This window comes from Halichoeres trimaculatus, unplaced genomic scaffold (assembly GCF_033239565.1).
Source record: "Halichoeres trimaculatus isolate MK-OKI-2021-1 unplaced genomic scaffold, fHalTri1.1 fHalTri1_scaffold_5, whole genome shotgun sequence".
NCBI classification, from domain to species: domain Eukaryota; kingdom Metazoa; phylum Chordata; class Actinopteri; order Labriformes; family Labridae; genus Halichoeres; species Halichoeres trimaculatus.
Genome location: NW_027437183.1, coordinates 12972428 through 12989870, shown reverse-complemented (window position 1 = coordinate 12989870; position 17443 = coordinate 12972428). Strand labels below are relative to the sequence as shown.

General features: G+C 38.8%; 1 protein-coding gene across 1 annotated transcript; it reads right to left on the bottom strand.

Annotated features, from left to right (window-relative positions):
- Window positions 1–234: 234 nt before the first annotated feature.
- On the bottom strand, window positions 235–16388 carry mapkapk5 (MAPK activated protein kinase 5). The gene is made up of 14 exons (XM_074670516.1): window positions 15429–16388; window positions 13876–13949; window positions 10445–10520; window positions 9733–9830; window positions 8565–8673; window positions 8260–8349; window positions 7751–7846; window positions 7546–7626; window positions 7219–7406; window positions 6666–6786; window positions 6138–6268; window positions 5816–5931; window positions 5049–5153; window positions 235–4915 (listed from the first exon to the last, which is right to left on the bottom strand). Exons 1-14 carry the CDS (start codon window positions 15462–15464, stop codon window positions 4821–4823), a joined length of 1416 nt encoding a protein of 471 aa, XP_074526617.1. The 5' UTR covers window positions 15465–16388; the 3' UTR covers window positions 235–4820.
- Between the last annotated feature and the right edge of the window lie 1055 nt (window positions 16389–17443).

The following is a 17443-nucleotide window of genomic DNA, read 5'->3' as shown; positions in this document are numbered from 1 at the left end:
TACATGTGGAAATGCTGTGCAGAAATCACAGAGGCTTTGCAAGGGATTAAAATCAATCATTTTAAGCTTCTCACAAAAAGGCAAATTCTTTTCTACCAAGTGTTAATGTGTAAACAAACCTGACAAAACTTAATGTGATTGTGAGCTGTTTGGTAATCTCAGCATGTACACACACACATAATGGGGAAAAAAAAGATAGACCCATGTTCAAAAAGTCCAAGAATTCCTTTATTACAAAGTCAGCATGTTGATGACATTCCAATAAAGACAGAAAGGGCAAAAATATATATGTAGATAGAAGTACAGCGAATCTCTCTTGGAGGTTTCATGCTACATTAACTGCCAGACCACAAAACAAAACAAAAAACTGTAAAATAAAATCAACAAATTTTCTTCTTTGATGCCGAATCCTACAATATAAACTCAAAATAAAAAGACTCACCTCTGTACTTTCTGAAAATACGTACAGCAGGGGAGAACGGAAGCAAGTGGTAATGAGGAAAAGCAGAAATTCTGAATAAAACATTTCAGCCTTTCAAGTTTTGTTTAATGAGCAGACTAGACGCTCTTTGTGAAATGTGTCAAAGCTGGGTCAGTCAGAAGAGCATCCTGCACCAGCTTCTTAGACACAGTGGTATTTTCATAACCAGCCTTCTGCTCTGAATTTGTTAGTAACACTGAGCCAGATTAATAAGCAGCAAAACAGCAGGTAGATTCTATCTAAACGAGCCTGTATGCTTCCTTTGAGGATTTTGTTCTTTAGAACAGCATATCATAAAACAAGCCCTGACAAGACAGGACAAAATGTTTATAAACAGAGTAGAAAAGAGTATAAAGTATGCTGTTTGTGGATTCAGGAAGTAGGCCCACGTTGAAAGGCTCTGCAGATTCTGACAAGTTTAAGGTATTACGCCCTGAAATGTTTGATTCAAGATTGCACTGACCAAAAAAAGGGGAGAAGGGAAAATAACAGGATTGACAGCAATTTAACAGAGCAAAAGTTTTGTAATTTTGGAAAATGGTCAATAATTTGAAACTATCCAAATTATGTCCCGAAAAAAGAGGGAGCCTGAACTTGTTAAGTTAATTAGGCTATTGTTTAGCCAATTAATATACGATATCCCATTTTTTCAATCCACATAATGCGCGGATGTAACGTATACAAAAGACGTAATTAGCCACTGTGAAGGACTCCATATTGATACACAACCACCAGTTAGTTACCAGTCCGTGTTAGAAAACGGCAAAACTACAAATAATACAAATAAATATAAAAAAATAAAATAAAATAAAGATAAAAAATTATAGAGACGGATTGAGAAAATTGAGTATTTTCTAAATGTTTTCTAACTGACGGGCGTTGATGCTAACGAACATACGTTGTGACACTGATGTTAGCGGTGCTAACTGATTAGCAGCTAGCTGGAGCCTCGAGATAGAATAAAAAACAAAATTGGTACACAGCTTCCTATTCCAGTGACCCTTTGCAAGGAATAGAAAAAAAACGCAGTGGCTTAAGGATTTCGCTTAAGAAACACAAGCCAGTAAATCATGTCTTTCTTTTTGGAGGACAGACTAGTCTCAAATATGATGCTAAATTAATGTTTACAAATATAAGCATACTAGTAAAACAGATGTGGAATGACAACTTTTCTATACTTGCATAAAACCAAGTATGTCAGTCCCAGGAAAAATACTAATTACAACCGCAATGATTCTGAGTTTACCCTTTACCCTGTCATTAATATATTTCCAATTATGGCAACCAAGATGAATAGACTGCCCCCACCAAGAAGGCACATTTGACCAAAAACCTAAGGCCTTTACAAGATGCCAAAATATTGGGTTTTCACCATCAACAGGACCAACAGTTAAAGGGATCTCTCAGAATCATGTTGACAATTTTAGATTTGAAATTAATTCAAAATGGGATACAAAGACATGCACAGAGGGAGTCTTATCCATTGCATTTTACATGGTGAGGAAAAGTAACAGCCCTCTTACAATATGAAAATGCAAACAAACAAACAAAAAGTCTTGAAAAGGTTTATTTGTCTTAAGAAGTTGAAGAATGTACTTAAGGAACACCTGATCCTTTAGTTTATCTGAAGATCTCAAGATTCAAGTTTTAAGGGCAGCAATAATATAATACAACAATGGTTGCTCAGACCTCAGGATAGATGTGTAGTTTCATTAAGGTCTGAAACAAATGGTCAATGCAGTAATGTTTACATAAATATGGTCTTTATAAAGTTAAGTCATCTTTCATGGGAATTTCATCATAAACTTCAGAGGAATTTCATGAAACTAAAATACATCATTAAAAAAGACAATCAGGCACTGAACAGGAGGACATGCCCCTTCAGCCATCAAAGCCTGATTCATAAATCCCTTCTTTCACTTTCTCTTTGATGATATAATATCAGATATGACTGGAATAAAAAAGTGCAGGGGTAGTTTCACTCTAGCTAATCTATGATGTAAATATGATACTGTATAAAATAATTATGGGAATGAGTATTCTGATATCCAGACCATTGAAATCAAGTAGAAAAGATAAGTTGGTAATACTGACTCATTGAAATACACCACACATGGACTTAATCTCATGAAGATTTCTCAAACATCAAATGCTCTAGGCCTGGATTCCAGCAGATGACTCAGCAACTTTAGCTGATCTTAGAGTGATTATTTTTAAAGTATCAATTTAGTTAAATGACACAATAGCTGAAGAAAGTAACACAGATATATTAGAGTATTTTTGAAAGCCCTTGCATTTGCAGTATTTCAAGCTGTTTTATGTTTCCAGGACAAACCACGAGCACACCTGTATGTTAAAAAAGTGCATTGTGTTCTGTCTTACTGCAGGTTAAAAAACTGCCAGTGAATGAAAACCCAAAGGAAAGGAATTAAGATTAGAGAAGGTCAAACTAGCAAATCAACCATCACTTTAGAAAAGTCATGGTAGACTGGAACCAGAGGAAAAACAAAGTACTTATAAACTGACACTTTGAGACCGTTTTCAAAATCCCATCACACATGTAAGACACACAAAAGCTTTTTTTTTACCCTTGCACTAAAAGGATACAATTCAGTTTACCTGCCAATTAAAAACTTCAACAGCATCATCTATTGTGTGGATTAGTTAAACTCAAAGATTGAGCATCAACTTTCATTCTTGACAACTAAAGCAGTCTGACAGCCAAGTCTTGACTTAATTGGTGCTTTCAACAGCATCAAATGATGTTAAATTAAAATCTAAAGAGGCTGTGTGACAATTAGAAGCTTTGAAAATGCCTTGGTGAAACTTGACTGAGTCAAAAACACTCATCTATGAGTCAGAAAGAAACAAAGCCCCAGTTTTTTTATGCCTCTTTAGTCTCTTTTATGAAGTCTCAAACCAGCTTAAAGTTTTCTCAGTTGCTTTGGTTCATTTTTCAGATCAGAATTGAAATTCTCAAAACTACTTGTTCAATCTTCACATCATTGTGTCACTTTTGCACGTCAGAAAAGTAGTTTCTCATTTCTGTGAACAAGTTGCAAATGCCTTGGGACAGCCATGGAAATGATTATGTGCATTTCTCTGCTGATTCCTACATTATCAACTGCTTTTGTCATATTAATCAAAATGGCTTATCATGGGTCTGTTGAAAAGTATCACCCGCCCATAATATTTTGTCATTAGTCCATGGCATAAGTCTTCACATGCAAAAAGTTTAAACAAGTTATAATATGTCAAGCATCTTTCCACACAATTCCATTAGACTTTTTTTTCTAAATCTGTCTGGATTGGTAAATACTGACTTTCTGTTACAAACAGAAATGTGTGAAGCATAAGATCAACCAATGATCAATCCGTTTTCTGAAACAGCTCAAAGGTCCATCTCATGAACCATCAACTGGAAAGTATGTGTGTGTGCTTCCCTCTGTACAGACAGTGGCAACAAACTTCCTGTAAAAGGACAATAAAGATCTATCACACTTGTGGACAATGTTTCAATCATAAGCTTACACTTGTTGAGGTTGGTTGAAGGGTTTTGTGGACAGAGAAGATCTTTGTTGTGATGTGGATGAGAACTTGTGGCCCAATGTATGCAAATGGCGAAGATGATTCAAGAAATGTACCAAAGCAACTGAGAAAAACTGTAAAAAAAAAAAAAAAGAAGAGTTCTGACAAAATGAATTTTTAGTTGCATCTGTCAATTTCATGACACTTTCTTTTCTCACATGTTCTCTGCCTTGACCTTTACAAAACAAACCAGTTATGCGTGAGCTACACATTACCAAAGATTTCACATAATTTAAACTCAGTCTGAGATTCAGCGTATGTGGAAGAACAAAGTCACATTTCAGTCAGTTCATCTTTTTAGAGCCCACAGCCAGGCTACCAGAAAGTTATAAAATAATGAAACTCTTTGTTTAAATAAATAAAATTCTTCAAGGTGGTTAAAATAACATAAAATAAGAAGTAGAATAAAACTGAATTATTTGAAATTTTAAAAATGGATGTACAGGACGAGGAGCTGGTGAAAACTCCCTACCAGAAAATAATTTCTTTAACTGTTTTTCTCATCTTTTCTCCTTTTTTTGCAAAAATGAAAATATATTTTTTCTTCTATGATCTTTGCAAGTTTCCAATAAAAAAATTCCAGTACCAACAAGTCTTTTGAAATATTTCTACAGCTGTACAATACGTCTTTGAAAGTGAGTCCATGAAAGAAAAAAAATCTGCACATTTTACATAAAAAAGCCTCTTTACAGATGTGGGTTAAAAAGGGTCATAATAAACACTATAAAAGAGGATAGAAAGACAGCGTTTGCTAATGAGATTCTTCCAGATTTGTCTTCTCTTCAATGGCCTGTTTCACTATTTCAGCCAGCTTCAGACGATCGACTTTATCAGAGAAGGATCGTCCTGCAATGAAAGAGCCGGTGGTCAAGGACTGCAACATCAAATGATGAAAGTGTCAAAAGGCAAAACAGTTGAACGTTGAACATAAGGGGATCCAAGATCCAATGAGATGCAGACATGAGTAAATTTCACTTGCCATCCCAGCTGAGCCCCTGCAAGCCATCTCTCAAATGTTTGCAGTCTCTGTTGAATCTCCACGCTTCATACATCACCTCGTTAAGCTTCTCATCCTCGTTTTCTCCTAGAGAGACAAAAAACACTTTCTCTAGGGTCTGCTTACAACGTGCAGTGAGGGAGCACCAGCCTGGTCAAATGGCTGCTTGACTCATCACACTAGCAGTACTAGGCTGTTTAAAAGAGACATATTCAGTGCATTTACATGCACACAGCAGACCAACTAAGGTCACAGCTCAATCATAAAGTCACGGGGGGGGGGGGGGGGGGGGGGGGGCCGGGGGGGGGTCTTATCCTGTCTATGTTTACATGCAGAAATGAGAATCAGACAGCCAAGAACGTCTCACTCCGAGGTGTACTGAAACATCCTGAGTCCCACCGAATCCAACCATAGTCAGATAGCAATCGCATTATTTAGGAGTGTCAATCGAGCTATGCCTAGTCGGATTTCTGTCCATCCTCTGTCTAAGTCCAATCTCACGCTGCTCATAGTCTAATTTCTGAAGCTTCATATAAACATACAAGAAAATAGCAGAAGAGCCAAAGCTGTAAAAACATCCTCAGCTTGTTTTTTCTTTTATTGTGTTTAGTTTTTTACATTATTCTATTTTTAATTGGTTTTAAAGTGTTTTGTAACCTTGGAAACGCTAAGTGAAATAAGTTCATTAAAATCAATATTAATCAATACTCTATATCGTATCAAAAGTTTGTTGAGTTGAGTTTACTCACCAGCTTGTGGCAGAATACACTGTGCAATGACATCTCGTAGTTTTTCCAACGCCACATTGGAGTCTTCTCCTCCATTCTCTGGGTCATGAATGAAGAAACTGTCACTGGGCTTTGGGCTGAAACACACACACACCAAAAACACAATTTAGACAAAACTTTGATATTTGGCTCAAGTACAAAGTCCTGATGGACATCAAGATAAATAATAAATGAAAAAGACTTGTAGGTGATGAAAATATGATTCATAATTTATGGTTCTGAACCTTTAATACCATGAGAGTACAAATGTTGATTCAAAAACATGAACAAAAAAGAGTTGTACCCGAGTAGTTTTCGCTTCCTGAGGATTGGGTTGTTTACAGAGTTGAGAGGCTTCAGGCTGACGTTCAGATCCTGAATCCTCATGTTGGCTAACTGCTCAGCATGAGCCTGCTGGATACCTGCAACTACCGCCTGGATGAAAAGGAACAAACAATAAGAAGGAGAGAAAAAATATTAAAAACAAACCCCTTTCACATCGCCAGGCCAACCTGACTTTTTAAACTGGACCTACATGGAGTTAGGGTCAGGGGTCCAGCATTGTTCTGTTGTTAATCAGTCAGTGGAGGTTAGAACAAAGCCAAATTGAGTAATTATTACAACTGGATATTAGCACCAAACCCACAGCAAACCTGTCATTAAATAGGGTAAACAGTTAGGCCCAGGATCTGCTCACCCTTGGAGCAGAGGATAAGTATTAGGGCGGTTTGGTCATTTATAATGGGGCAGAATAATAATTTGCAGCAGTACTGCAGAGTCCATCTTTTTAAATGCAAGATTTTGGCCCCTTTGTTCTCCTTTATTCACTCACCTTATCCATCATCATCTGGGCGGAGGGCAGCACGTTGTCCAGGGCCTCAGTGCAGTTGAGCCAAGGGTGAGCCAAGACTCCCTCAATCGTGAGCCTCTCCTCTGGCTTCACTTTCAGCAGCCTATGAGCAGCAAAGAAGGTGAGGAAAGGAAGAGTACAAATTATTGAAGATGAAAAGCTATACATAAAGGCGTGTATAGAGGGATGGTGGTAGATGAAAATAGGGGAAAGTGGGAGAAAGAAAAGTGTAAGGATCATTTCAGGACAATGAAAATTGCATATTAAAGCAGGCTGTCTTTGTTTAACTTGGACACCTCAACAAAGAAAATAATGTCCTAAAACAAATTGACTACACCAGATGGTACAAAACAGACCCAGAGCCAAAACCAAATCTCACGTGTGCTTCCACACAACAGATAGAAAACACAAAAGCATTTCAACTTTTCCCACCCGTTCAGCTGGCCAATCTGCAGAGTCCCTCCTCCAACATGCTACGCTCATGGAGTTGCATAAGACAACCAGAACAGAGCAGAGAGAAATAAAAATGACTTGCTTGCGTACGATGTCCTTGGCCATCTCAGAGATCTGGCTCCACTCGTCTTCGGGGAAGTCGAAGCTACCCGTCATAATCTTCTTCCGCATGTCCTTCGGGATGGTGCGACTGTGGTGTTTGGAGTAGAACGGAGGGTAGCCGCACAGCATCACGTAGATAATCACACCAAGAGACCACAAATCACAGCTCTAAGGGATGACAGAAAAAAAAAACCTTAGACACAAAATTCTCTATATTTTTTTTAATACATACTAAAGGATGATAGTTACAGTCCTAAAACTACATCGATAGAGAAACACCGATGTTGAAATATTCTTTGAGGCTCACCTTATTATAGGTATAAGGAGTGGGTGAGGTAGGTATAATTCCAGACTTTTCTTTCTGGTGTCTTCTTTGAGCCTCAAGTACCTAAGGAAGTAAAAATGCAGCAAGAGAGACACCATCAGAAACTGCTTCTGCTTTTATTTTTCCTGAATTTAAGAAACCTAGAATAGATCCTTGGTCTCAGATGAGTCTCAGTCTTGCTTGTTACCTGAGGTGCTACGTAGTAGGGAGTGAACTGAGGGGTCATCAAGTCTCCTTGATCAATTTTGGCAAAGCCAAAGTCACACAACTTCACAGGTGCATCCTGTGCAGGAGGACGCATCAGAGTTAGCAGCATGAATAGGCAACATTAACCAGTCTGCTTGAAATATAAAGGAGAAACTGTGTCAAGCAATACATTAAGGTTCCAGTGAGATCACTGTTGAAGGTGATGCCAAAGTGGGAGTAGATTTCCAAGTCTATCACTGCAAAGGCACACTGGATTACTTTAAATTCTCCAGGGCATCTATGTCACATCTTGCCAAAAACAACTGTTTAATTTTCCTCCTCACTCTTCCTCAAAAGTCAAGTCCTAACTGCAGCTTTAAAACCCAGCAGAGTTTATTTTTTTTCTTTCAAGTAAGCACAGTGTGATGTGTTGCAAAGGTAGTGGAGTCAGTAGTGGTGCATGTTTGGAATTACAGTTTCAATGTTTATGGAGTAACATAAGCTGCTTACCAGAGAGTTATCCTTAAAGAGGAGATTCTCTGGCTTCAGGTCACGATGTGCAATATTCAGGGAGTGACAATGTTCCAAGGCTTGACTGATCTACAGAGGGAAGAATCATCACACTGAGACGTCAATCTGTGAGCCTGTGTGGGTCAAAGTAGCCTTCAAACACGCTGGATTAAAGCTTGTATGTGCTTCTCCTTTTGACCATGCTCAGTATGAGGCTGCAGGAAAACACGCACTCAAAGAAACACAGACTCATGTAAAACCAAACAGATGGTTCATAGTTAGATAAAATGTGTGTTTTCACGTACCTGTTTGGTGACCTGGCTGGCCATCTTCTCGGTAAAGTGCCGGTGCTGACTGATTCTGTGGAACAGCTCGCCACCCTCCATCATCTCCATCACAATGAGGAGTCTTGCTCTTTAGGAAACAGACACGAGGATATGGATTAATGTAAAGTTAAAATAAGATGAAGATCAATGATATAACTAGGTCTGACATGACATGAAAAAAGATTTTGAGTTTCTGCCTATATTCACCAAGAGAAGTTAAATCACAGCTATCTTAATACATAAGAAAGTCTTAAAAGCAAACTCCATAATCATTTAAGATGTGACACATCCACAAGAATGGAACAGACGGTGACACCGACATCTGAACTTTAACCAGAAAATTAAATCAGTAAGTCTTGTGTTCAGAGGACAAGTCTTTGAATGGGCCCAGTTCGATTCCAACCCTTATCACAGTTCATACTTCTTTTATGTTCGAAACTGTGTAGGGCTGCAGCTATCAAATATTTTAGTATTCGAGTATTCTACTGAAAATCCCATCGATTAATCGAGTAATTGGATAAAATACATTTTTGTTTAGTTACAGAGCAGTTATTTTTTAAATGAAATTTTTTCTCTTTAAGAAATAGAATTTTCTGATACACCATGTCAATAAGAGCACTTGCTTTGGTAGCTCCAAAATTTGTAAACACACTTTGACACATTTTTTGTGCCTTGTACATCTCATCATATGTTGCGGACCCAAATGGCACCTGTTTCGTAGAACGACCCATTCGTCTCCAAACTCCAGAAAAGAAGCTAGATTTGTTGCTAGTTGCAATTTTGTATAAGAGGTAGCTTGAGGGGTCTGAAAACTCTCTTAATATGGCCTCAGCTCTATTTGAAATACCACTCTTTGATCTTTTTTAAAATTAAACGATTCCTCGAGGCAGAGAAAATGACTCGAGTAATTTTTGTAATCGAGTACCTCGAATCATTCAAGGAATCGTTTCAGCTCTAAAACTGTGTTTTTTTGCAATATAAAAATCACATTTGATAAAGAAATTATGATCAGTTCAACTCTGCATTAGCTGATATTGTTTGCCAGATTTGCTGATATTATCATCAAGCACTGCTGAAGTACAGCATTCACAAGTAAAAGCCGTCTGACACCATACAACGAAGTCCACACACATGCAGGGGCCTTTACCTCGGACTGGACTCATGAGGAAACTGGACGCTGTTGGCGTAAACCTCGAGGATTTGCACAATGTTTGGGTGGTTGGCACACATCATGTGAAGACGCACCTGAAGAAGATAAAAAAGACGTGTATATTGGTCATTTACTTTGGTTTCTGATTGAAAAAGACACTGCAAAGATAAGCAACCTGCACACCTGACAACTACAGTTTTTTCTGATAAAACCTGTGTGTTCAGCAGTGGATAAACAACATGTAAGATCATTTATAAGTTGAAGAAAAGAGAATACAAGTGATAAGAGCCATAACTGTGAAACAAAGCATGCATTTAAGATTTAAGCACATGATAAATATTCTGTTTGGTAATTCTCTGTTTGCTTTTCTGTGAAAGCTCCACAGCTCGGCAGCAGTGGCTTTGGTACAACAAGTCTGGGCTGCCTGTTTTGACTCCATGTCTCACTGCTCAACTGCTGAATAAGCTGCTTGGTCAAAACAGAAGGCTGCTAATGACATGGAGAGGCTGCTCAACACTCAGTTCACCACAGGAAGGAAATGTTACTGACAACAGAGTCAGCAGAGGCCCAGGAGACAGATGGACGAGGAAGGAGAAACAGATTTTAAGGAGATTGATAACAAGCAGAAAGGCAGATCAAAGCACAGTGATACAGTCAAAGACAACAAGCAGGAGAAATGAATCCCAGAGAGAAGTGTCTCCCCTCTAACCTCATTTCTGGCTTTAGGCCGATCAATGAGGATCTTGAGGGCCAGGCGTTCCTGAGATGATTTCTTCACACAAACTCTAGAGAGGAAGAAAACAGAAGTCAGTCAACATGGGAACTCATTCTCTGACATGTATGAGAAAAACCATTGAAGTTTGTCAGATATTTTACATCCAGTTACCCTGTTTAGCATCTGTGTTTTGTACAGAAGGGGATAAGGGCCACTAAAAAAGGTCCAATTTTTTTTAAAACTATTTTTTCATTCCTTTTATCACTATTTTTCAGAGGAAAAAAGTCTGACATTGAAGAAAAAAGTCAGAATTCTAAGATTAAAGAAAGAATTCTGACTTTTTCTCAGAATTTTGACTTTTTTCTCTGGGAAAAATAGCAACAAATAGTGATTTTTTTTTCAGTGGCCCTAATCCCCTTCCGTAGTTTTGACATCTGAGTATTTGTCTTATAAATTAACCTGCTGTGTCTGTATTGAAACTTCGCATCTTACTTCATTTCCTCAGACGCACTGAGCACACAAGTTGGAAGATTCTTGGTGTGTTTGCTTCAATAAAATATGTATCTTTATCATTCTGACAGTCTTAGTAACGTGCTGCAAGTTAAAACAGCTGACTAGACAGGAGATAGGAAAGGTATTTTGTCAACATTGGTTTGTGTTGGAAAATACAGATCTTGGATGGCTTCCTTTGGCTTTACACTCATATAAAGATGCACCAAGTGTCATTATTTTGATTTACTCATATTCAAACTGAAGAAATAGATGCTGCTCTATCTCCAAGTTTTGGTTTTCTTCTTTAAACTTTATCTTAAAGTGGACATATCGTGCTTGTTTCTTCTTTTCACTATGCCAGACTAGGATGCCTGTAAAGCCTTTCTGCCCTCAGTACAAGTCATTTAGTTCCTTCATTGCCCCACAATAGCGTTCTCAATATCCTCAGTTAAGGCCATACTGAAGATCTTGTTGAAACGCTCCGTTTTGAGAATGACCTCCAGTAACCTCGCAACGTCACAGCCCTTTGTGCTCTGATTGGTCAGTTCTATCAGAGGGGCGGAGGGGGTAGAGCCAGGGGGCGCTTTTTGCAGCATGGCAGTATTTACAAAATCGCCACATTGAATGGAGCAGACCAAGCGAGTTTGATGTTTGCCAAAACTTCACCGTAAGGCATTGATAGCACTAATAATTTGGCAGAGTGTAGGACACGTCCTTTTGTATTGGACCACGAGTCAGACCTGGACCGTTCTGCAGCTCAGGAGGAAGAAAATCCACCTCGACACAGATCATCTCAGGACGCTTCAGTGTGGTGAGTCAAACCGGTACTGTAACATGTATAGTTTATACGTTTATACTCGGCTCTTGGTGGGTGTATCCCTCGGTGGCAGTTGTGTGACTAACTGACATCACAGAGGAGGAGCTGCTTTACCAGATTACTCCAATAAAAAGAAAGGATCCTTGTGTCGTCATGATGGTCGAAATCTTGCAGCCAACTGGCAATGACCTATTTTCAGAGGCATCAAATCTCGTTCTGGGATATCAGAAAAAATACAATACCTCATTTTTGGAAAATTCAGGGGGTGAAAGGTCTTGTTTTCAACTTTATTATTTTATATGTAAGTATTAAATCAGGGATCAGCATGATATGTCCCCTTTAAGGACTGAAATGAAATCATTATCCACCCCTAGCAGCAAAGACTAAATTTTCCCTTTAAACAGCAACCTCTGGCCCTTAAACTCAGATTACACTATTAAAGCCTTACTGAGAGAAACATTCTGCTTCGGCCAAAGTTCAATTCACTGGAAAGCAATACCTGCCTAATGAATCACCAAGTGTAACAGAGGGGGGCTGGGAGAGCAACAAGACACAAATGTGTTAGCTGAGAGGGTGAATCAAAAAAAGATCCTAATTTGGCGAAAATCACAATGAATCAGAGGGATACACAGTAAACACTGACGCACAGGTTACACAGAGCCACTGAGACAAAGAGTACAGCATGAATCATCACTTCATCATCAAGAGTTATGAGCTCCACCAACTATTTACATAAAGAGCTGGTGAGTCACTTCCTCAGAATTCTTGTCACCAAAATTACACACGCCGAGGAATAACAGGTTGTTCTCTGCCCAACCAGATCTGTGACAGCTTCAAGCCTCAGAGTCACACACTGATACTGTACGGCCTGTTTCTGGGATTCAGCACCTCGGCACAAGTTGCACTCAAAGGACTGTGAAAAGCAATAACAGACTTGAAAAGTGTTTGAGTGGCATTCAAACACTTTTCAAGTTGTAGCCAAATAAAAACTGAAACCTTGAGCATATTCAATCCAACAACAAAGATGAAGTCAATTCACAGCTTCTGTCAGCCACCTAACCTCCAAGTATGACGTGATGCATTTTCTAAATCGACTGGAAGTCAAAAGGCTCAACAGAAATTGATGCTTGTTCAGAGTGTTTCAGAAACATGTGCTTTCCTGTGATAAATAACTGCAGATGTATGTGCCCGTGGAGAGGAAAAGGGAGAAGAATGCAGCGATAAAGAAAGCTGCTGAGTTTTATGAGCATCCATGTACGTCCACTATTCAATCTGAAAGCAGCCACTTTGCAAAAAGTTTCATCTCAGCCTTATACAACTAAATCCTGCAAAAATCACAGGAATTAAACCTCTGAGCTTTTCTGTATCACTATGTGTCAGTTCCAAGTGTCTCCCCCGGGCCCCTGCTCTATCCACTGCCCTACTGTCTCATTAAAGCGCCAAAAAAATAAATAAATAAATAAAGCATCCAACTCAATTCAGACTGCAAGACTTTCAAAATAAAAGCTTAATTTCTTTGGGTGAAAGCCACAGGAGATTAACCTTTTGTGTTTGATTCAAGCCAAAGATGCTTTGTCGAATGGATTCTTTCTGAGCAATTCTCAACAAGTCGACATATGAAGTCTTGTAATGTGATGTTGTAAAACACTATTGCTTTGTCTGATCTGCACACCCAGCCCAGACCCTTCTGTTTTCTAAAAATGTCTCCGAATGTCGAAAGTCAAACTGCAGTCGTAAAGTGAAGCAACTGTTACGGACCAAAGTAAAAAACACAGGAGAAGTATTAAGCAGCAAACGTCAAAAACATGTAGGAAGACTTTTTGGCAGCCATCTGTGGTCATGCACTGAGAGGGCTGGACAATAAATCAATATTTATCTATTCCTTAAATCTTATCATAGGGTTTTGAACATGAGTCACGAAACACTGTTTTCGGATCCAAACAAAAACAGAAGACAACTCTTAGCAGGACTGGACGTCTATACCAGGCAACACCAGCAGTTTGATCTCAACCTGTTTGAGCTTAAACAAAGATAAATCCACAGAGAGGAGAATATTTGAATTTTGGAAGAAGATGAGGAAAAAAGCACTTCTTGGCACATTGTCTCTCCTGCTCACCTCACAGGTCCGCTGATACCAGCTCCCAACTTCTGAGTCCAGTTGATGTTGTACTCGTCTAGAATGGATGTCTCCTGTCAGGAGGGGAGAAAACACAAGACAATATATCAGATGTTCAAAAACAAAACAAAAGAGACACGAATCCGATGTAACCCAATAAAGTCTCGGGATAATGGGTAGTCTTTTCACCTTTATCAACATAGTTTCTGCCATAAAGTGCAACTAACAGCCAACCACCACAGAAAAGGAGCTAAAGGAGCTCTACAAGTTATTGTGAGTGTTCAAAATATCCACTGAAACTCCTGTTACAAAACAGTTTGGAAGATACAAGAGAGTGAGAGAGTTGTGAATTTTTTCATCGTATTAGCACTTGGTTGTGTAACGATTATCTCATCCATTATCACCTGTTTAGTTCCACAATAGTGCTAATCCTTTACACAGATTAATCTGGAGGGATGACAGCTTGGCTGTGATATAAAAATGAATAACTCTGGTAAATCTCAGCTACCACTATCTATAAAAGGATTATCAAACAGGAGTTTATAGGAAAGGATTGTGCACAGTTGTAAAATATTAAGGTTGAGTTCCTGAGAACGTACTGGAATTGGCAAAGACAATCAGTGTAAACCTCTATTGTTGAGGTCTACAACTCAACTATATCTTTGAATCTCTGAATAATATGTGATATAAAAACTGGCCATGAATGAATACACAACACAATATTACTGTCAGTGATGTAGAGTGAGTAAAAAGTGCACCAGCTATTCTAACCCTGTTCAGATTCGCTCAACTGATCCTCACTGGCCATGCAACAGAACCTTTAATTACAACATCTTGAGCAGTGTTCATGGTATTGACACCTAAAAGAAAGGGTTTAACTTAATGTTACACTGCTAAACCACTAATCTTTCCTTTGGATAACGACCCCCCAAGTATGTGTGTCCCAGATCTCTGTGAGACCCCCCAGTAAATCCAGTATTACTCACATTGTGACCCTACTGTGAAAGCTGGAGGGGGAAGGCAGGGGCCACTTGAGATCACATTTTACGGCTGACATAAATGTCCAGGCAGTGACACATTGAGGAGAGTAGGCCAGGCACTAATCCAAGAACTTGTTTGATGTCATGGCTAATGAAGGTGAGCTGCAGAGCCATGTGTACTTTTGTTATAATGTAACATATCTTTGATCGTTCACTTTTAGCAAAGTATGTCTCGTGTGTCTCAGACCAATCCAAATCATGTCTCAAGGGTTGAAGATTGTGTCATTACAAGAGCACTGGACAGTACCATTTCACTTACAATAAAAAAGAGAATCATGTTGCTAAACTTAGCATCTTACTCACAGACTTTCATCACGTTTATTCCAGAAAATAACACCTGGAAGCATTTAGATGTCCACTATTAATGCAAATTGCTGAAGCTCCTTGTTGTCTTTTGGTTTGACTGAACTATTTTCATTAACCAAAAATAATCTAAATCATTCAAAGGAGTCAACAACTGCATTGCCTGCTGTAGTTTGAGTGAAGAGTCACGTTCAGTTTCGTTAAACTTACCTTGATGAACTTGTCTGCGTTGTTATCCTCCGACATGGTTGTTGTTCTGCCCAGGTGGTATCTGCCTCGCCAAACTCAGTTTACAGTTGAAACAAGGTGTTTGTCTCTGAGTGACCTTTACAAAGTTCTCGCAACCCTGAGCTAGACTGCGGTTTCTTATATTACTACTGATTGCCGAAACAAGCCATCCGGACAAAATGATATCGGGCCAGCCAGCCCCGGCCGGTTTTCGTTCACTGTGGGACCTTGAGCCCACCAGCAGGTGCGGTGTGACGTTAGATCAGGCCACCTCAGCTCCCAGCCTCGGGGTCCGACTCGCTTTTCAAGTCGCCTTAAATCCACTGTAGTGACCATGTAGAGTGTCAAATCCAAGCTAAGCGGCACAAAACAGGTTCAACGCGGACTAACCCACCACTATCAAAGGTACAAGGAGTGTATTAATAGCCAGTGCAATGGCAGCAGTGTTATGTTAACGCTGCGAAGACTCGCACCGGCTAAACTGTGAGTCGCTAGCTTGCTAGCTGGTCAGCTAATGCCGCTCCATCACACGGACAGGGCTGATGATTGCACCACGAAGTCCAGCAAGAAAGATTCAGTAAAATATAGATACTACCTGAAATCACAAATAAAGTCCACGTTGAGTGCTGGGTTGGGCTGACACGACGAGCACACAGTGTTCCAAAGAAGGAGCAGCCTATTATGTCGTCGAGTCGAGCTTCTACAGCGCTAGCAAGAAAGCTCAGCTGGCAAGTTTGTTTTCAACCCCAACCAAAACCTCAGGCTTTAAACATTCTTCAGACGGACAGTTTAACGTGAAAACATCGTTCGGCAGGACAAAAACACCACCCAAGTAGAAGAAATTGTTTTATAATAATGTGTTAAGAGTTGACCAAGGAGATATACACATCTCTGGACTATTTTGCTAATCCTGTAGCATCTTGACAGTGAGAAAACACAAACCGAGTCGGCACTACGCAATAGGAGTCTGTGCATTGTGCCTGATGAAAATTACCAACAACCATCTGCCAAATTAAGACAAAGCTGAAATCGTTTTTTTTCTACCACCAGTCAGTACGTATGTTTTGTATACACATAGCCAGCACCGTTTTGTATATATTTCAAATTGAACGAAGTCAAATTGTGAAATATTATATTTAAAATGGCCAGACCGTCGTTGACGGGTCTTTTTTTGGTCCTAGTTACTTTTTTCTCTTCTTTTTTTAAATTCAACTTTATTACTTTTTTCTCTCTACGTGGAATAATGAAAATGTGTTGGTTAAGAATTTAATGACACATTATTAAACAACATATGTATCAACTTGGATTCTTTGGAGCTCTTTTTGGAAATCCATCTTAGTTAAATTTTACGTTAACTTGAATTTATTGAATTGCATGAGGCACTGGAAACAAATATTTTATTTTCTCTAACAACATCAAACAAACAAAAGACATTGACCTTGGCAATATTTTTGCCCTAATATTTTATATAAACTGCGATAGAAATTCAAACGCCATTTCAAGAGGAGGTTGCAGTTCTATTAAAACTTTTCCATAGGCAAAGATTTAATAATGATTGAGGGTTCTGTATCCAGTTAGAACACAAGGGTGATATTTGCAGCTATACTACACAATAACATGACACCATTTTTATATTTTTCCTTATGTTCTCTCTCTCTCTCTCTCTCTCTCTCTCTCTCTCTCTCTCTCTCTCTCTCTATATATATATATATATATATATATATATATATATATATATATATATATATATATATAATTTTTATCAACCCAACAAAATTAAATGAAAAAAGAAAATGCAACTGCAACCCTGCAAGTATGCTCTGAAGTAAGCTCCTCACTTTTGCTGAGAAACGTGTGTCCAAGTCAATGAGTTTACACAGTGCAGCATTCAGCAGGGGCTCATCTATCCGAAAGACTAAAAACTAATTAAGTTGAAGTCTAATGTATGTGATGATCATGTGCTTTGATAAAATGCTTGAATAGATAGATCAAAATAA

Excerpts from the sequence above, each read along its gene's own strand:
- mapkapk5 (XM_074670516.1), bottom strand. The coding sequence starts at position 15,464 with ATGTCGGAGGATAACAACGCAGACAAGTTCATCAAG. Across the intron at positions 9,831-10,444 it reads GGCCTAAAGCCAGAAATGAG|GTGCGTCTTCACATGATGTG; the intron begins GTTAGAGGGGAG and ends TATCTTCTTCAG. Across the intron at positions 8,674-9,732 it reads CCTCATGAGTCCAGTCCGAG|AGCAAGACTCCTCATTGTGA; the intron begins GTAAAGGCCCCT and ends TGTTTCCTAAAG.